Here is a 21,604-nt window from a genome sequence, read left to right as displayed (position 1 = left end):
CCATGCTTCAAATCCCTGATCAGGTCTGCCTGAAGCATACCTGGTACTTGTGTGAGTATCCAGGATAATACCGGCTGGAAGGGGAGGACTTACAGGAAGGAGAGGATTACAGGAAGGGAATCACTGAATGACCAGTTCTATGGAGGGCACTCAACTCTTTCTCTCTCTCTCTCTCTCATTTCTCTCTTTTACTGTCACACATGCATGCACTCTATCATGAATAAATGTAGAAAATATTCAAATAGTAGTATTCATTTGGTGGACAATGCAACTAATTAAAATATTTCCAGAAATTTTGAAATTGTAACTCAGAAAAGGATGTATTTACATCCTTCATTTACACCAATTGTTCTCAACCCTTGTGTACATTAGAAGAATATAGAGATCTTGAAACAAACAAACAAACAAACAAACAAAACAAAACAAAACAAAAACGATTCCTTGGAACTGCCCCAAATGAATTAGTCTTTATAGTGAGGCCTTGGTATGGGTTACTTATTTTTATTTCCTATGTGCAGCTAAATTTAAGAAGCTCTCCATTACACTACGTAAAACTATGATTAATATGAAAACTAGAGACCAGCAGGTAGTGTAATGGCTATGCCATTGGACTCCCATGTAGTTGATTGTGGTTTGAGTCCCGGACCCGGTGGCTTTAACTCACATCGGGTGCTTGTGCGTGAGTGCCCAAGATCCAGAGGGGAGAAAAGAGGAGAAAGGATTGCGGCATGGCCACTCCTCCTGGGGGATGATTTCTCACTTTGTATCTCTCTGTCTCTCTCTGTCTTTCTGTCAAGCACACGCACCCTATAGCAAAAACCTCTCAAAAAAATATATATACATATATACATATGTATATATGAAAATGAGTCCTTTGGTAAAATATTCTGCTAAGTTTTTCAGAGATTGGGGAGGAGAGTGGTATAGGCTAGCACTATGTAAATTGTATATGAACTTCATTTCTGCTATTAGGTCTATAAAACAATTTTCATTGCTTATGAGGCTATGTAATGTATCCATAATCTAGTGAACTCAAATTTCTTCTTTTTTTTTTTAGCTGAAAGAAAAATAAGATGTTGTTTTGGGTATGACACATTCATCATTTATTTCTATGTTAACAATTACTGCTTATTATAAAATTGGTCATGTTTATGACAATTTAGAAATATGTTTTCCAGTTGTTGTACTATGTGGCAAATTGCCCAAACAATTACTATAAACGTGAGCACCATAAAGTGTATTGCAAAGGACACTAGTAGGTTAGATCCCATAAAAGAAACAATTAGCATCTTGAGGTGCAAATAAAAGAGATGAGGTGACAGTTATTGAAAAAGGCAGAACATGCAACATAATGGTTTATATGCAAGTTCATGGATAATGCTGACAGTTTAATGTGTTTGGAGTTTATTGTGTGTAAGAGAATATTTCATATAAAATGCCATAACCACATATTTCCTGGTCTTTCCTTTTTCCCTGAAATAGTACATAGTGAAGGCACTTGATAGATCACCAGCTGTCTTTCAGAATTGTCACTTTTTGATGGTTAGCTTGATTTAAATGTATTATATATAGTGATACAGTGCTATTTTCTGAAATTTTTCTTCTCACAAGCACCTATTTACATAAACTTAAGCAAAATGTATGATGCTAGTAGTCTATAGTTGGGATAATCAAGACATTTTGAAGCCAAAACAATGATAATTCCAACAATTTAGTGCTTTTAATGATAAGTCAAATGTGGAATTTCTTATTTGATTAGATTAACAATAAAACAATTCCTAATTCACTCAAATAGAATTAGCCACTGGATGTTTAGGCAGAAAAGATGGATATAGAAGATAGAATCTGGGGATCTGGGTAGCAGAAGGCAGCCAGAGGAAAGGAGAAATAGATCTCAGTCCGGTTTGGTGTCAACTACAAACTGATGATGGCATGTGTTCATCTGTGCCTTCATTGCACTTTCCCTTAACTCCTTCAGACATGTGGGTATGTGACTAACCTCTTGTGGGAAATAAACCTGTGTTTATGAGACCTAAGGCACATCGAAACCAAATGAAAACATAGAAGAAAGGCCTACCACTTGAACATGGACACCAGCCCTCATTCTAAATGGACCTAGACCCAGCTCTACGATCCGGAAAAGTGTACATGATATATTGATTAGTAAACAAAGCTCCTTACACTCCAATACATATGCCTTGCATAATTTCAATTTTGTTTTAAAAACTGGTGAGTGTGGGTACATGTATATTTGTTCTAACCTTTAAAAAGAAACTGGAAGTTCATATCTCAAATTACTTTTTTTCTTTAAGGAAATGAAATTGGATGGGTTAAGATAGGAATGCCATAAAGAATATTATGAAATAAACAATAAGTTCATTTTTTCTCATTTTTCATGTTCATAAAATAGAAAATAAATTTTATAAACTAAATGAACCCTTCCTGCCATAGTCCTGTGACAGAACTATTCTCCCGACTAAGCTGTGATTAGTATAGGGCCGTATGGCAAGGGATAGTGGAAAGATCATATATGGTAGTGTCAAAATACTCTTCTCATGACCCCTCAAAAAACACATGCTCGTTCTGTGACCTCAAAAAGCATGTAAATCTTTTTAATCCTCTTTCGGCAGTTGTCACAACAGAAGTAATAACATCACCCTGCTCTACATCACTGGGCTGTTGAAAAGAATAGATAAAATCATAAACACAAAGGCACTTTTTGAAAACTAAGAACATCACCAAGTTAAGGACATTTTTATGTATGATAAATGAAGTTGTTTGGTAGATGCAACTTTTCTTCCTGTATGAGAGTGGGAAAGAGAGAGAGAAATAGAGAAATACAGAGAGAGATATTTTTTACAGAATCTCACTGTGTCCTGATCCTCCCATCCCAGCCTCCCAATTAGCTAGGATTACAGAACATGAACCCATGCCCAGTGTATACAGGTATTCAAGGGAACTGAATCCAGGCTTCCCATGTCTTCCAGCCTCCCAAGCAGAGGTGCTTGGTCTCTGTAAACCAACACACCTGGGCCTGTAAATACAACTTTGATCATAACTTTTAGAGAAAACCAAGCACATTGTATAACTGGCCTCTTCATTTTATTTATTTATTTAATATAAATTAGACTTTTATTTTAACATGCAAGATTTGGAGAAGCATAATTTAATGTACAGAATAGTCTTTGCTGCTCCACAATTTCAGCAGGTATAGAATCTCTATTTAAATTGAAATCTTACAGTTTTATCTGTGGTTTTATCTCCCTAGGAATTGGTTTATTTGAGTCCCAGTTGGGCTGACAATGGACAATTCAAAATATCAGTGAGTCTTGATTTTATTATTATATTTGGGCTAGTAATATGTAGCCTTTTTCTGTCTTAGAACCAAATGTTTGTGTGTCTCTTTAGGATGATGTGAAATAAAGCAGAAGACTCTATATTAGATTATATGGAGTTTACATCTCGATCCAATTGAGTTACACCAGAGCCCCACCTGAAACACTACATGTGATGCCCACACTACATGATCACCAAAATCTTTAAATCTCCTCCATGTCCCACTAAGTCAACCAGTGCTTGATTCTCATCCTGTTCTTATTCCAGACTCTCAAGGCCTAAATGCTGAAACAAGAATTACACCTACTTTCAAGGACTATTATACTTCACCTTAACAACACTAGGATTTTAAGGGGAGCCACACTATTTTAAACCAGCTTTTTCCCCACTTAACTTACATGTTATTAAGAACTACTGAAAAGCTTAAAAAATACACCAGAGAAAACTAAGACTATAAAGCTTTCAAAACAAGATATCCATAACTACCAAAACAATTCTTATGCTTAAAATCCTCAGTTACCCCCTTTAAGTATCTTCAGAGTAAAAGTTAAAGTCCTACAATGGACTATAATGGTCTCCATGATTGGCTTCTTGCAGTCTCCTTGACTTTATCTCCTACTATGTTCACAGTTACTCATGGTGCTTCAGCTACACTGGCCTACTTACTACTCCTCAAACACATCTCTTCACTCCCTCCTTAGTGCTCTTGCACCAGTTGGTTGTTTCAGCATAGAACTCTCTTCCCCCATAAATCTTCATGACTGACTCTCTTTGTATCTCTGGTCAATTATCACCTTCTCAATGAAGTGCATTCTTCACTTAAGGAAGTGAAGGGAAAATAGTCCCTTTTTGATGAATACAATCTCCATTTTATTTTCTCAGTTGCATTTATCATTTTATAACTGACTTATTTTTTGTTGATTATTTATTATTAGTTTTCCCCTTATTGGAATTTTTTAAGAGAGATTTTTGCTACAGGGTGCATGCACTTGCCAGAGAGACAGAAAGCAAGAAATCACTCCCCGAGGGGGATGACTGCAGTACAATCCTTCTCCATTCTCGGATTTTGGGTATTCTACATACGCGTGCACCACATGACTTTTAAGCTGCCCAGTCAAGGACTCAAACTGTAGTCGACTACGTGGGAGTCCAATGATCAAAACATCACAACATCTGCTGGTCCCCCCTTCATTAAAATCCCCTTCATTAAAATTTAAGGGACCAGTAAGTGGCATGGTGGTTAAGGCACTGGACTCCTATATGGCCTACTGTGGATGGAGTCCCGAACCTGTAAGACTGGTGGTTTGCTTTTTCACTTTCTTTCTGTCTGTCTCTCTCTCTCTAGTGAATACACATGTCCTATAGCAATTTTTAAATAATAATAATAATAAATAAAATTTTCTTTTTTAAAAAAGAATGTAAACAACATGAAGGCCCGGTATCTTCATTTTTTATCTTGCTGTATCTCCAGTATTTAGAACAAAACCAGGCACATAATAGTATATATTCAATAAATATTGGTTAAATAAATGAAGATCCTTTATTCATTTGCTCCAGTTACTTATTTTTTGAACTTCCTATCATGTATAAGCTCAAGAGGATAGTAAGAGTTTTGCAGGCCACTCTATGATATGGTAGGTGAGGCAGCTGGATCCCACATAGCCAACCATGCTGTTGAAGTTCCAGACTTGGCAGAGTAAAAAACATTACAGGCACATTTCCAAAATCCTGAAAGGAAGGAAAGATGTAGAAGGATGACAATGTCCTGTGAGATGGGCTTTCTCACATTCCTTCTCTCTTTCTCTCTGCCTCTCTCTGGCAAGCACACATTCTCCGGCATTTTTTTAAAAAGAGTTTTGCACTCTATGGCTGAAACTGAAAGATTAGAGGATATAGAAATATAAAAAATTAGTATAGACACTGGATACAGTGTGGAAAGACAGTGGGAGAAGGAGGAGAGTGTGAAAAAAGACATTAAAGAGAAAAATAGAGAGGCAAGACATTTATGGGACACAAATATGGATTATTATCAGTCGATGATAGAGTGTATAGTATCCCTAACTAGATTGTTGTGAAATGTATTTATGTTGGAGAATTAACTTTACAAACTAAATGATGTATAGTGATTGAATGTATAAAAGAAATTAAAAGAAAATAAAATATATTATGATAAAAAAGTTTTGCTACTGATATTTTGATGTTTTTTTTCTTTTAATGCTATTCACAACCTTGAGGTTATTGGTATTACAGAATAAACCATACTAGAGTTATTTGCATATATTTAGATATAGATATATCTAGATATATTTTCATATATCCATCCAAGAAAATAAAACCTGACATGCCTAATGAGGATTCCATTGGGCAATGGTTAAGAATTAGAACCCCTCTGGCTGGCCATGGCTCAAATGCTGGCCTTGGTTTGAGAAGCATGCTGGGTACATGTGTGTGTACCTCAAATTCTGATGGGATGGAAAAAATGGAGGAAAAAAGATTACAGTGTGACCATACCACATTGAGGAACTCTCTTTCTGCCAAGCACATTTTCCCTCTGACAATTAAGAAAACATTGAAATGCCTAGATTAATGATTTCCACTAAATTAAAATGAAAACTTTAGATTTTGAAAAAAGAATAAGGATCAAAACTAACTACAATAAGAAATTTCCTCTAAGTATGACTCAAGTAGTAAGATGAATTACCAATGAGTTAGGTATAGAAATGCCTAAAAATCTGTACCATATACATATCTGCTTAATGTTAAAATAAGCTAAAGCAAAAATCAGTAATTAATATTGATAATAATAGAAGAATGAAACCTGTGTTTTAAATATACTAATATATGTAGAAAAATAGTAAGTAAAAAAATCATAAACATAGAAAAGATTATTTAATCCATGACATACTCCAACACAGTTTTAAGTATGATGATGTTTGTAGATACCATATGCAGCTTTTCAAGGCAATGAGGAACCATCCATGTAACATCATTAAAGGAAAACATCTGGGGCCGGCCTTGTGGCCTGGTGGTTGGAGAAGCCAGATCTCACATGGCCTACTACATGATTTGAATACCAGTCCCAGTGGTTTGGAAAACACATGTGTATATATGCATGCATGCCCCAAATCTTGACAATGGAGAAATGGAGAAGGGACTGAGGCATGATCACACCTCACTAGGGAGTGCTCTCTCTCTCTCTCTCTCTGTTATTCACTGGCCCATGCATATGTTCTCTGGCAATGTAAGAAAGAAAGGAAGAAAGGAAAGGAGGAAGGAAGAAAGGAAGGAAGGAAGGAAGGAAGGAAGGAAGGAAGGAAGGAAGGACGGAGGGAGGGAGGGAGGGAGGGAAGGAAGGAAGGAAGGAAGGAAGGAAGGAAGGAAGGAAGGAAGGAAGGAAGGAAGGAAAAAATTCTTAGAAACAATGAGGACTACTCAACATTTACAATTATATTCAATTTCTCTCCTTCCAGTTAGCAATCTGGACCATACTTCTTACTCTAACTTATCCTGCATACTCTTGGATTAATACAAATAACTATAATAATACTTTGTCCTTTAGCCAAGTATCTAAAGCGCAAAATCCTCCACCTGGCAAGACTCTCTAGTTCTTCAACTTTCGATTTTGACTCCTACAATTTCTTCCCTTTCAGGCAGTCTCATTGACTAAGAAAAGCTCCGACAAGGGACAAGATTCTCTCTTACCTATTGTTTTTATAATAAATATAGTCTTTATACTATTCTTAATTTTAAAAAAACCTTTTTTTAATTAAATGACTTATCCTAACCTTCATGGCCATAGATATAATATGAATGTAGACTTAGTAGGAGTTGGCAAAAGAGAGAGCAGTTAGGATGATTATTTTTTCTTATTTGCATGACAGGAATAATGTCTATGAATTTAAACAAAGTATAGAATAAAGGAAGGAAAAGTAGGAGTAGTAGAAAATGCAACTTTGGTTTGGGATGTAAGGTAATTAGTTTGTCACCTAGGTATCCAGATGAATATATCCAGAGGCATCTGATTTTTAAAGAGAACGGAAACTGGGCTGGCACTTGGGCCTAGTGTTTGGGGAACTGAATCCCACATAACCCACCATGGTTTAAGTCCTGACACATGTGCATGTATGCCCAAAATCCCAAAAGGAAGGAGAAAAGGAGAGAAAGGACTACAGTGAACCATGACCCAGTGAGGGGTGCTTTCTCCTTCTCTCTGTCTCTCTGTCTCTGGAGTGCAGACATGTCCTCTGGCAATTAAAGGGGGGAAAATATCATGAAGATACTAAAAGCATTCATCATTATAACTATAATAAAAAATTATTATTTAATTATTTAGAAGGTACTTTTTGGTTTTAGCAGGCCCCAAGGTTATTAATGAGAAAACAAGTTGCCTTTAGCAGATATTTTTTCAGATATTTTTATTTGCAAAATCCTGTAATAGTCACTGTGGGAAATAATGCTTAGATCTGAATACACCATTCCTGACCTGAAGGAACTTGCAATCCAGTTGGAGAAAAAGGCACAAATAAAAATTTTAAAAATTAAGTGCCCCCCAAAAGACATTATTTGTAAGTACCATATAAATGATGTATCCATTAGATGCGGAGCTTAGAGAAGGGAAAGAATGTGAATAAATTCAAGACCTCAGGAAATCTTCAAGTAAGAGGGAAAATTACGTTGCTCCTTGGTGAAACTAGGAGTGAGATAGAGACAAGAAAATATAGTTTTCAAGGCAGGCAATTGGCATGAACAGAAATAGTGAAGACAGGTGAAGGAGCTAGTGTCTGTAAAAATGGAGAACTTTAAAAATATACCTTTGGCTCTATATATGGTAATTGGCGAACTGGAATCTTTTGAATGAGGATTATTAAACTCCATAATGTATTGTTATTACTAGTGCTCTTTAACAGACTAAGAAGCAAGAAAACCCTAAGTAGAGTTACTGCCTTGAATTTATAAACTCTAGGGAGCTCTCTAAATATTCGCATGTGCTGATGGTCCATTGCATCACTGAGATTTAATATTCTTAACTGTTCATGTGTGGTTGGTTAGTGAGGGACAGCATTTGTAGTTAATGGGAAGGAAGTTTTGAAATCAGAATTAACTCTCACCCCAGTCTTGTCAAGAGTTTCCTTAAAAAGTCAAACCAAGTCTAAAATATGGATACATCAAAAACAGGATTGGGGTCCTGTAGAACTAAATGAGTTTATTAAGACTTGTAAACAAATGCTTTGGATGTTCATATATCTGTCACTGTCTGGAAACTTCACTTGGTTTACCAAAGTTAGCTTTGAATAAGAGATTACTAATATAGAAAACATCAAATGCCAGCAAAATAGGAAAATACAAAAAATGTCTTTATTATATGCATTTTACACACACATGCATATGCACACACACACTGATAAATGGGTAAGATTTAAGTGAAAAGCTCACCTTTGCATGTGAGTATATACCCAAATGAGTTAAAGTTTAAGTGAAAAGCTTACACATGTGTGTGTGTATGTGTGTGTGTGTGTGTGTGTGTGTGTGTGTATTTTCCAAAGGAAAAAACATTGCATCAAGGATGAATAGAATCTGGGCCAACAAATGGTGTAATGGTTACATCACTGGATTCCCATCTGGTTGACCACGGCTCAAGTCCCAGACCTGGTGGCTTAGATTCATGTTAGGTGCATGTGTGTGCATGCCCAAAATCCTGACTGAAGAATGGAGGAAAAGGGATTGCGACATGGCCATCCTTCCTGGGAGGTGATTTCTAGCCACTCTCTGTGTGTCTCTCTCTGTCTCTCTGGCAAGTGCATGAGCCCTATAACAAAAATCTAAAAAACAAACAAACAAAATAATGAAGAGAGTGTAGGTGTGCACTATTACCCTGCTCTCTGTATTTAATTTCCTAAATAAATGGTCATCTGCATTGGCTGTACCAGTTCTCTGTGTCCAGTCATTGACTGGAACAGACCGTTGTTAGTTAAAATTGAACACACACATGTGCATACATTCAAGAAATTTAACACATAGTCAAATGATTTCTAGTTTTAAAAACATTATTAATCCATTGTACAAAAGGATATACTTAAACCAATTTAAATTTTGGCTGGTCTAAATTGCATCTGATTTTTTTACAAACTCATTCAAAAGTTATTTTTCAACATGCTATTATACATATATAATTACATTCATGCATAAAATTTCAATTTAAAATCAGATATATAGAAAAAATAATGTATCTAGTATCCTAAATTACTAATTAATTGCATAAGAAGTTTTCAGAAATTCTAATACAGGTATGTTTTTCAGTATGGTGGAAGAAAAAAACTGAGTGCTCAAATGAACTTTTAACTTTCTAATTTTGGGAAATAAAATCATCCTCCCTTCTTTAGCTCCTAGAGGAAATACCGTAATAATAACATTTCCAATGCCCAGAACTCAGAGGTGAATTGTGAAGCACTAGGAGAGCTCCTTGGCTAGCCTATTAACCTATTAGGTTACCCCTCATCCATCAGGGCTGGCAACGTACAGTCCTGTTAACAGTGATATCACTCACCCTTATGAGAATCCAGATGATGATGGGTGTTATCTTCTCTGACTTTTGCATTAAAACATAAACTAGTTTACAAATTTGGAGCTAAAGGGGAAAATCTGAATTATTGAGGTTATTTTAGAGGGCGAATAGAAACCACTGACAGAAACAATGTAATTTTGCTTAACTGTAAAGGATAAAGATAGAGATTTCTGCATTTCTTTCACTGAAAATCAGAGTAAATGAATGGCTGCATTAAAGTCATAGAACTTCCATATAGAACACATTACTGAAGAAGGCAATCTTCCCAGGAGATGAGTAAGAAAGGACTACATAATTATTTGATTTGGATGATTTTCCATAATAATTCTGCCTGAAAGTAAAGGATAGAATTGGATGATCTGGTCTCTCTGGTCTCTTCTACAATGAGGTTCAATGTCAGTTCTTCAGTAATTAAGTGCTATATTAACATAAAAAACAAAGAGTATAATTATATTCACACTAAACACAATAATCATATTCATCTATTTAAGATTATGTATGAAGAATATAATCTTTTCTCTGCTACACCTAAATGTGATTTTTAAATCTGTGCATTTTTTCTATTTATAAATACTTGAAAGACTTGATTGTATCAATATATTATTAAATTATTTATAAATATTATTCCTCAAAAGGAGTAATTATTAAAATGTATTTTGCCCAGTTTCAACTCATACCTAGTTTATGAAGCTTAAATTTAATTAGGAAAGGGAACCAGCAGTTAGCGTAATGGCTAAGTCGCTGGCCTCCCACGTAGTCGACCGCGGTTTGCGTCCCCGACCTGGTGGCTTAAAACTCACACCGGGCGCATGTGCGTGCATGCCCAAGATCCCGAGAGGAGAATGGAGGAGAAGGGATTGCGGCGTGACCATCCCCTGTGGGGAGTGATTTCTCGCTTTCTGTCTCTATGTCTCTCTCTGTCTGGCGAGCGCACGCGCCCTATAGCAAAAACCTCTCCAAAAAAAAAAAATTTTAACTACGAAATTCTGTGATTTGTAATTATGTGAAGATATACACAGTAATTTTAATAATGAAAATAAATTTGAGCAATTTTTTAGAGACTTTATAGTGGTGGAGTACAGATAAAATGCCTTATGAAAGAAGAATGATGTGATGAAAATAAATGGTACATAATATATTTTATTCAAGGGAAATAATGATATAACCTTCAATTTTGTCATCGATTCATAGGTTTGAGAGTAAGTTTGTGAATTGTGTGCTAACAATGGTTATTTACTCCAAAAGAACCATCTAAAAAAGAACTTTCTTACAAAAACATGTTCATATGTTCATATCAAACTCCAACCTACGAACAGGTGATATTCCAAAGTTTGTTTTAGCTTTTGTTTTGTTTTGTAACCCAGAAGTTGCTGGAATTTAAATATTATTTTCCCCAGAAAAGCAATTTCATAAATATTAGCTTTTCTGGTCAGTGTCCAAAAGCTTATTGAACTCATAACATGAGTAATTTTGAAACTATTAGTATTAGCTTGAGTCCTGGCAGTAGAAATGATAGCGAGGAGGGGAAACATTTCTCCATTAACCCCTGGCATAGGATTAGCCATATACAAGATTGTGAATTATGAAAATTATCATTCATGCCATTGATACCATTTTTACTACCTACAAAGTATCAACAACTGGGATAGATGCTTATATATGTTAGCTAATGTATTCCTCATAGCAGCTCTGCCAAGAAATTATTATCCCTATTTTATTTCTGAATAAATCAAATACAAAATATAATTTATACAAGTTCACACAGTTAGTAATTGGTTATAATTAAATCCCAAATTCCTCCTACTTTGAAGCCCCTGCTGTTTCCATTACACATTTCCATTCTTTTTTTTCTTTTTTTTTTTAATTCCACTCCATCTCCAATACACATACATACTCCAGAACCCCCTAGAATCTTCATGCTCCTATGGAGACTTTACAACAATGCTGTACCGAATCTTTGTTCCCTCTAGTACTCGCTAGTTAAAATTATCCATTTCCATATTTGCCATCCAAATTTAAAGTGTGTCTGCACTACTGACCCCAAAGAATACAAGGTAAATATAGTCCCTGTCACCCTAGAGATGTCTGCATCTAAGGGATGGAGTGTGTGTGTGTGTGTGTGTGTGTGTGTGTGTGTGTGTGCACACACATATATACACACACATAAATACACATGCACATATATATATATATACATATATACATTTTAGACAAAGTTACAATTTCAGTGTCAGAGTAGATGATCTTTTAAGAGTACCAGGGCACTGGGCAGTCAAGCTCACTCCAGGTATCTGCTCCTGAGGTCGTCACCTACCCTATTCCTGTTGGGGGTGGGGTAAAAACTTGAAACAGGAACAAGAGTCACAGCTAAAAGAATGGGAGAAATATGAAAAATTAAGTTGGTATATCAATGTTTATGGTTTTGTTTTGTTTTCATAGAACATTTTTGGCTCAGAGTCCTAGGGCCATTCTCCTCTTTGGTAGGTGGCAGATGGGCTTTTATAGGAAAGTTAGGCTCTCAGAGGTCCCAAAGGACCTATCTGAGGTGTGGAGCCCATTGTAGTTCCTTTGAGCTAGAGGTTGAGAGAAATCCTGAATGACAGAAACTTCTTCTTCATGTCTCAGAAAGATTTGAAAACTACTTTTGGAAAGTCTATGCTCAAATGGGTATGGCTTGCCACCAAACCAGGAATCCAGAGTCCCTGGTGGATCTCCAGGGAAATTCTAAGCTAGCTGCCTTCTTGCTGTCAACCAGCTGGCAGCTTCCAAACACCCTCTTGATGAGCCTAAGCAGCTGTGGTTTATGTTTCCATGTGGCTCGCCAGAGATCCTCCCCTTAAACAGACCCAGCTTCCACACTTTGTGTGGACTCAAAACAAGTTAGTTATGGAGTACATTAAGTTCCCAAGGCCTCATGAGGCTATTGACACCTCTTTGGACTATTTCCAGGACCCCAGATTATACTGTACATGTAAATGAAGGAAGTCTCACAATCCAATGGTTCTGACCAGAACATACAACACAGACATATCCTACAATCCATTTTCTAGTGCTTCTTTTGGCCTCATTTTAATAATGTTGCCACAATAGAACATATACACAAGAGAGAGAGAGAGAGAGAGTGAAAGATAAACTCTCTATTCTTAAAACTGGACTTTAGAAATATATCCTCTGTTTTCCATTCCTGACTATACCTCTTCTATTCTTCAAGTACAAAAATGGAGGACTAATCAATTTTCTCCTGTGACTTTAAAGTCATTTAGGACTTTATTTCCATTCAGCTGGTCAAGTTATAAGTACACACCATCGAACACCTCTATCACACAATTTCTGCACTTAAAATTATAAATGTGTTTTACCTAATGAAACACAAAACCAGATAAGATTAAGTCAACAGTTAGCAAGCAGTGGAGGAGAACAACAACAAAAAAGATCTCCAAGTTGCTGAGAAGCCCTCTACTTTAGTCAGTACACAATTTCAGTTATAAATCACATATCCTTGAAAATGAAAATGTACATTATTCTTATTTTGTTGTTTTTTTCTTTGTTTACAATATAACATATACGCAAGAGAGAGAGAGTGATGAGAAAGGGAGATGAGCACCCTCCACTGTGTCTGGTCATGCTGTAATCCCCTTCCTCCAGTCCTCCAGCCAGTCAGATGTCAGACATTTGTGCACGTCCAGCCTCTTTGAGCCTGACTGGGCCAGGGATTTGAACCATGGTTGTCATGTGGCATCTGGCTGCTCTCACGCAGCACATTACCATTGTGCCATAGAGCCAGCCGATTATTTCATTTTTAAATTGTGGCTTCCATTACACCCCCAGAGAATCTGGTTTTGGTTTTTGGTGTTCTCTCTCACTCCTCTTTCTGTGTCTGTGAGGTCCTTTCCCTTGGGGCCTCTCCTTGTCATCACGTGCCTGTGTCTCCAGTCACACGTTTCTCAGGAGGATCCTAATACCTAACAACATAGGATCTGACACATAAGCCCTTTCTAAATGCTTGATGAATGAGTTTTGAAACCTAGACAAGGGAACCCATGATGTCAGAAAAAATAATGGAAGTCTAAGAATCAGGAAATTAGCTGAACAAGATTTGATAATACTAATGGCAATTATGATCCCTTTTGATGATAATACATGCCCAACACTCTGGTAGTACTTTAAAGGTACAATCTCACTTTGCTTTAGTTCACAATATTAGGCATTAGAAGCCCTATTTGACAGGTGAATCAACTGATTCAGAAGTAACGTAATATGTCTAGCTGCATAGCTATCAAGCACGTATTTTATGGGATTAATATACATGCCTAAATGATGCTAAAATTAAATATACATTTTACTGCTTCCAGTCCAGGCCTTCCTCTATTAAAATGTGGGGACTTTAAGTTAGTAAGATGTTCCAAATATAAGATACATATGTCAAGAAAATTTATAGCTTAATTAATTTTGCTTGTTGATTAAAATACTGCAAAAGACAAACGGATGGCTCTTCTACGTTGAAAGTTAAGGAGCTCTAAAGTGAAAGAGGAGTGGGACTTTGGAGACTCTTGAGAGAGGGGTGTGTACTTTTTAGAGAAAGAGAGACAGTGATAAGGGCAGAGAGCAAAACATTCCCCATGGGGAATGGTCATGCCACAGCACCAGTTTCTCCACATCTCCGTCCTTTTAGGATTTTGGACACACATGAACATTCACTTGGCATGTTTCTCAAGATGTCGAGCCTTGGACTCAAACCTTGTGGGATCTGGCAGCCTTAACTACTAGAGCACAGAGATGGCCCAGCATTGTTTTGGTTTTTTGCTGTTGCTGTTGTTTTGTTTCTGTTTTTTCACAGCAGTTTACATTTATTAACTTATTTTTTTGCTGTTGCTGTTTTTGTTTTGTTTCTGTTTTTTTCACAGCAGTTTACATTTATTAACTTAATGTGTGCCAGACCTTATGCCATCATTTACCCACACCCACGAGATAAAGCTATTATTTTCCCCAGTTAAGAGAAAGGGAAAGCAAGCTTAATTTGTCCAAATTTACATAGAAAGTATGTGTAGGGACTTAGACTCAAACTCGCATACATTGAACTCTGAAGCCCATTATTTTAACTTTGAGGTTATTTTATGTGCCTTTTTAGCTTGTTTATCTATGTATATTGAATGTAATTTCTATCAACGTCTTCTTTCTGGTCATTGATTTGTAAATCAATCCCATGGGAGGTAAACCATAATCTGCTTAGTTTGTTTGCTAACATACCCCAGTGCTGGATATGTGGTGACACTTAGCAAGAATCTTATGATGCATGCAATTAAATACCTTTGGGTCACTCTTAGTCACATGCCTATGAGTTACAAACTCTGCTTCCTTCTCCCTCTAGATATTTCTTTCTGTCCAAGGTGGATAGACTAACAAGCATCAAAATAAAATATACAACCTACACAAATGTGGAAATTTACAAACTCTGACCTGAGAAAAATCTCCATAGAGAAACATGCTTGAGTGGGTGATTGACATAACAAAAATCCTATCTCACCAAATGTGTTCCCACAGTTCCCTCTGTACTTATTAGAAGGGATTATTGACACTTTTCAGAAGATACAATCTCAGGGACGCTGATAGCAAATTAATTGTGGTATTAAGAAGAATTAAAGTTAGATGTTTCTTTCTACACTAGACTTGCCTAATTTTCATTTTAACACTGACTTATTACATACACAGTTATTAGCCTACTTGCATGAATAAAACAAAAATCCATATACATTTCTCTTTGTTTTCATCTTCTGAAAGAAATTACTTACAAATTTAGCTACATATGAAGTGTGGGTATGCTCAGAAAATACCCATTTAGGTTCTGTAACTATTTGGAGGGAAGAAGATATTTTGGAAGTTATAATTTTTTGATCAAATAAGTATTAGTTCATTTTTATTTTAGCCAAGAACACATTTTGTAAAATAACACTAACAAGGTGTGCTATTTTTTTCTCTAACTAAATTCTTCACAATAAAATCCAACTGCAATATTCATTTAGAAATTTGATAATGCTCTCTTGTGTGAGTTTTAGGAATATTTGAAACCCCATTGCATATAAATTATATCATGGAAAAGCTGTATAAATATTCTATTATGGCACATGCTGTTCTAAGGATCTGTCAGGATTTCCTTTATACACTCCATTTTGAGTGGTATATAAATCAGATGTAAAAATTCATGTTGGACTGAAACTCAGCACAAAAAGCCTCCTCCAGAGGCAAATGCTTTTTTCAAAATGTGGTTTGAATTATGTTGGTCATTTTTAAGTTATAGAAGTGCAGAAAATGTATTTGTGGTTTTGAAGGAAAGAGATTTTTCCATTTTTATAACTCATTAGGAAACTTTACAGGCCTTTAGACCATTTTGTGGTTTAGTTCTTCTCAAGTTTTTCCCCAAAGCAATATTAAAACTTGAATGGTGTCCGCTATGCATTCAATGATTACTATACTGAATACCAATGTGTGTGAGAATATATACAGTTATGTGTATCTTCAACTAGGAGGAGTTCCTATAATATCATGGCTGAGGTAGAAGATTAGGCCTATCAGTTGTTCATTCTTTGTTCTTGACATCAAGTAAAATTTGGACTATAAAAGGAATCACCTGTGTAACATATTACACAGCATGTACTGCTTGTAACTAAAGCTACATCTTAAAACCTATAGAAAAATCCACTGAGTTAAACACTCTTCCTTTTATGAGCTGTTTGACAAAAGACTAAACTTCCTAAATTCTGTTTTCTCTGGTATATGGAGCAAGTTACAGCATGTTTAATAGGTATTCACTGGTGATGCTATCACTTATAAATTATTTAATGTGTGTCTGTTTATGTATGGAAATCAGTTTGCTAAATAGTTTGGGGCTTATTTTATCTGTGTAGCTAATCTGTTGCTGAGTAATTTCATAAACATCTCAATCAAAATCTGAGAGAGTCTGAGTTGGATGAAGAAAGTCGACACAATTGACAAAGTGGATTAACCCAATCTTTCGAATGACTTTAAAAGAAAATTAAAATAGAAATATTTTCTATATTTAGGTTGCTTCCACCTATACTACATCGAACATATTAATGCATTGGAACAACACACTTAGTCATTATTATTTATTGCTTTGTGCATTAAAGCATAAAGAAGTTAACATTTTCACAGTGTCTTATGATTTTTGGTGAGTTACACTTAGAGAATTAGAATCTGGGTGTCTTTGTTTCTAATGTAGTTCCTTTTTTATCATATTACACTATGCTGGTGTCATTACTAAAATCTTTGGGTTTAGGGACGATTAGGTTGAATCACTTAGAGGATAATCAAATATGTGCCTGTGTTGGTGGAGTAATGTGGGAGTGGACTTTCTTCATGGGGATGCTGTGAAGAGCAAAAGGGATCTAACTCTTCTTGGATATGTTCTCTACTAACCTAGTATCACAGAAATCAGCCAATGTCAGCGTACTTTGTTTTACATTAATAGGAAAGCAGGGTTACTAATGAGGGGTTACATCCCAAATCTCCAATCTATATAGTTACTATCCTTATTTCTATTTGGGTCAGTTTCTATTCTGCTCCATTTACTTTTCCTAAATTATACTAATTTGTGTTTCATAATATTGCATTTGTTAGAAATATATAATTGTATATGTAATTCATACAACACCCATAAGCTTATGTATTTCTGTTAGTTCATCATTAAAGTTGTCTTATGATTTAACTCCTTTATTACCTCCAACAACCCAATACAACTCAGTCACTAGAAGTTTGTTGCAGCTTTTAGGGGAAATCTACAAATTTCTAACCATTAGATACATACTGAAATGTATTTTTAGGTTAATCAAAAGTGTTTCAAAGTAGAGCACAGATATTTAAGAACCACTGAAAATAAACATATTTCAAATGTCAAAACAAATAAATTTTATATGTGAAGACTCCAGGTTTCATGTTTGAATAAGCAATTTATATCTCATTAGATAAGTAATATGCATGGCACTTTACCAATCTATTAAATTATATTCATATTTTCACTCACATTTGAAGAGAGAAAAATACGGTTCTAGTAGGTGAATAACAATTGACCTTATTAAAGCCTGCACAATTTTGTTTGTTTGTTTTTGTTTACCCAGCAAGCAGTATATTTTTAAATAGGAGGGCTATTTCTAACAACTTGTAAAATAACGAAGTACAATGTAAGACTCTCATATTATCAATAGTAAAGAATGTAAGATATAGCCTCACCTTGATTTTACCTTTAAACAGCCTCTTATTTGCCTATTAGGAACTTCTTCCCGTGGTTTTACAGGCTCCGGCTCTTGTTCTTTCTTTTGACAAACCAATGTATAATTTGTGCCATTATTATTTGACCAAAATGTGCCAGCAGAAGTTTCATAACGTATGCAAAATTCAACTTTACTGCCGTCTTTTTGATAAGGAGGAACCAATGTAATCTTAAATGAGAACTGGTCAGTTTCACCATCACATGAATTAGGAACATATTCTGCTAAAATGTCATAATGTGTCTGCCAGTCATCTAAGGACATTCTCACATATACTAATTTCTCAAAAGAAATATTTAAAACTCGAATAATGCCCTTCATACTTGTAGACCCAGGAAGATACTCAGCTGATTCCAGTATCGCTTTCTGTTCTTGAAGTTGTCGCATAAGATCTTCTTTGGAAGAAGGCAAGACAAATAGTGGAGATAAAACATATTCTTCTGTGTGGAAAATGTCCTTCCTTAAGTCAAAATTGGTTGAAACACCCGGTAAATCCCAGGAATCAAATTCTTTAACAGATACAAGATCGAATCCAAAGGCGTCGGCAAATGAAACTCTTCTTGCACCTGAAGATGGCGTATCCAGGTACATGTCTTCTGAAGAATCAGAACCTCGTCTGCTCGGCTGAGGGGAGTAACTGTGTCTGAAGGTAGCTTTAACGTCTTCATCTTCACAAAGAGATTCAGATAAATTAGGAACTTCTAAAAAATTATCTTTGTTAATCTGACTGGGTACTTCAGAAGGCTCCATGGGCTCTCTGGTATCAAATAAGGGAGAACTGTACAACTAGTAGAGGCTGCTACTTGAGATACCGAGGCTTAAAATAAGTATAATGTTACAGTTGACATTGCAAAAAGGAATCAGCTCTAAAAATAGGTCCAATGGCGTGTAAACTATGCTAGCCTGCCTCCAAAGGCCTTTAATATGATAGCATCCATGTGCCTACTGCCAGTGTTTTTCAGATTTAACTCTCAGTTTTTAAAGTCGTCTTTGTTTATGAGCAGAGTTTTAAAGGGACGATTTTAAATTATTTTCTTCTGTGTTAGAAATCCTGAAATTTTAGGGTAAAATATTATTTTTAACCCATTGACATTAAAAATGAAAACTTGGAATATTTTAAAAGGAAAATAAAAGTAGAATCACAGTAGAGAATATGTAGTTTGAACTAAATCAATCCACAGAACAGGCAAGGGCAGACAGGGGAGAATAAGGATATTGACAGAGCCAAAGGGATCCAGTCTACTAAAAACAATCACTACCATTTTCAGGGACTTAGAATGTAAACTATTTGTCACAAAAAAAAAAATAAAAAAAAAGAAAGAAAGAAAAAAAGAAAAAGGTTAGAGAGGTGCTGAAAGCACTGAGGAAAGAAACATGATTTAAATGGAGATATAGCAGTATCCCTGAAATAAACCAAGAAGAGTAGATATAATTTAGACATGCAGGGTTAGAGTGAGATGGACATTTTAGGTGGAAGAAGTAGCCTGAGCCAAGGCCTACTAGAAAGAACTAATGAAATATGTTATTATAAAGTTTACTAAGTTTATTTTCACTGAGCACCGAGAAAATACAAACAAATCATATGGATTGACTTGAAAATATAGATGAACAAAGGTAAGCCTGGCCCAGTAGTCAAATATTTACACAAAAGAAATGTTTATCTTTGGCAAATTGTCATTGTATATCCACAAAACAGAGATGTTCCCATGGCATCTCAGAATGATAGGAGGGTTTTTTCTTTAAAAAGTCACCATGACTTTTTATCTATCTATCTATCTATCTATCTATCTATGTATTTGTTGTGTTGTTCCAAACCACTGGGTGAGGGACTTGAACCAGAAGTTGGCCATGTGGAAAGCCAGGCACCTTGCCATCTGCTGGCCCTTTGGAATGGTAAGAGTTTTAAAGTGTGAACAGCCAGTTTAAACTCTTGTGTTTTTTTTTTGTTTTTTTTTTTTTGTGTTGTTGTGGTTGTTGGTGTTGTTTAGTGTGATTTGGTACCATTTTCAGGGACTTAGAATGTAAACTATTTGTCACAAAAAAAAAAAATTAAAAAAAAGAAAGAAAGAAAAAAAGAAAAAGGTTAGAGAGGTGCTGAAAGCACTGAGGAAAGAAACATGATTTAAATGGAGATATAGCAGTATCCCTGAAATAAACCAAGAAGAGTAGATATAATTTAGACATGCAGGGTTAGAGTGAGATGGACATTTTAGGTGGAAGAAGTAGCCTGAGCCAAGGCCTACTAGAAAGAACTAATGAAATATGTTATTATAAAGTTTACTAAGTTTATTTTCACTGAGCACCGAGAAAATACAAACAAATCATATGGATTGACTTGAAAATATAGATGAACAAAGGTAAGCCTGGCCCAGTAGTCAAATATTTACACAAAAGAAATGTTCATCTTTGGCAAATTGTCATTGTATATCCACAAAACAGAGATGTTCCCATGGCATCTCAGAATGATAGGAGGGTTTTTTCTTTAAAAAGTCACCATGACTTTTTATCTATCTATCTATCTATCTATCTATGTATTTGTTGTGTTGTTCCAAACCACTGGGTGAGGGACTTGAACCAGAAGTTGGCCATGTGGAAAGCCAGGCACCTTGCCATCTGCTGGCCCTTTGGAATGGTAAGAGTTTTAAAGTGTGAACAGCCAGTTTAAACTCTTGTGTTTTTTTTTTTTTTTTTTTTTTTTTTTTGTGCATTAATGGAAAACCCATTCTGAGAATGGCAATTGGCAAAAACCTATAAACACTGTCAACAAACACGTACGTGATTTAAGCTAGAAAAGCCATATCAATATGGGAAAGTATCCAGAGTTAAATGTAGATAAACAATTCATAACAATTTGTAGATAAATAATTCATAACAGAATAGTTTATTTAAAAATCTCTAGAGAGTCAGCAGGTGATGTAATAAAGGAACTGGATGCCACATGGTTGACTCTGAGATTTGAGGCCTGTATCCAGCAGCTTGAAAAACAAGCCAGCTGCATGTGTGCCCAAAATCACAAAGGAGAATGGAGAAGAAAAGACTGCAACTCAGTCATCTTCCTGGTGGAGGAGGGGTGATTTCTCACTTTCCTTTTTTTTCCTCTGTCTCTGTCTCTGTAGTAAGCACACACTCCCTGCAGCAAAAATCTAGAAAATGTAGAAACTACCTCAATATCCATCACAAGAAACTGGATAAATAATGTTACACCTATATAATAGACTTGTTTTACAGTCATTCAAAAGGATAAAGTAGCACTTTATGTCTTATATGGAAAGATAACCAAGAAAAATGGCTAAGAGAAAAAAGATCTGCAGATACTTTGTGTGTAGAAAATTCCTGTAAAGGTACAGAGAAAGGTACAGGTACTAGCAGTGCTTACCCCCTACAACAGAGGATGAAGTTGTCAGGGAGAAGAGGCTCTTATTAA

The 21,604-nt window shown here is 35.6% G+C and overlaps 1 protein-coding gene across 1 annotated transcript in view; it reads right to left on the bottom strand.

The window, feature by feature from the left end:
• PPP1R3A (protein phosphatase 1 regulatory subunit 3A) overlaps window positions 1-18,988 on the bottom strand; it is a 45,794-nt gene extending 26,806 nt beyond the window's left edge. Inside the window, exon 1 of the mRNA XM_006149480.2 lies at window positions 18,143-18,988. Within this exon, the coding sequence (XP_006149542.1) occupies window positions 18,143-18,930 (788 nt within the window). The 5' untranslated portion in view covers window positions 18,931-18,988. The remainder of the gene's footprint in view (window positions 1-18,142) is intronic.
• Window positions 18,989-21,604: the final 2,616 nt, after the last annotated feature.

This window comes from Tupaia chinensis, unplaced genomic scaffold (assembly GCF_000334495.1).
Source record: "Tupaia chinensis unplaced genomic scaffold, TupChi_1.0 Scaffold000264_1, whole genome shotgun sequence".
NCBI lineage: Eukaryota > Metazoa > Chordata > Mammalia > Scandentia > Tupaiidae > Tupaia > Tupaia belangeri.
Note: the sequence above shows the minus strand (reverse complement) of the source record. Positions and strands in the feature narration are given on the sequence as shown.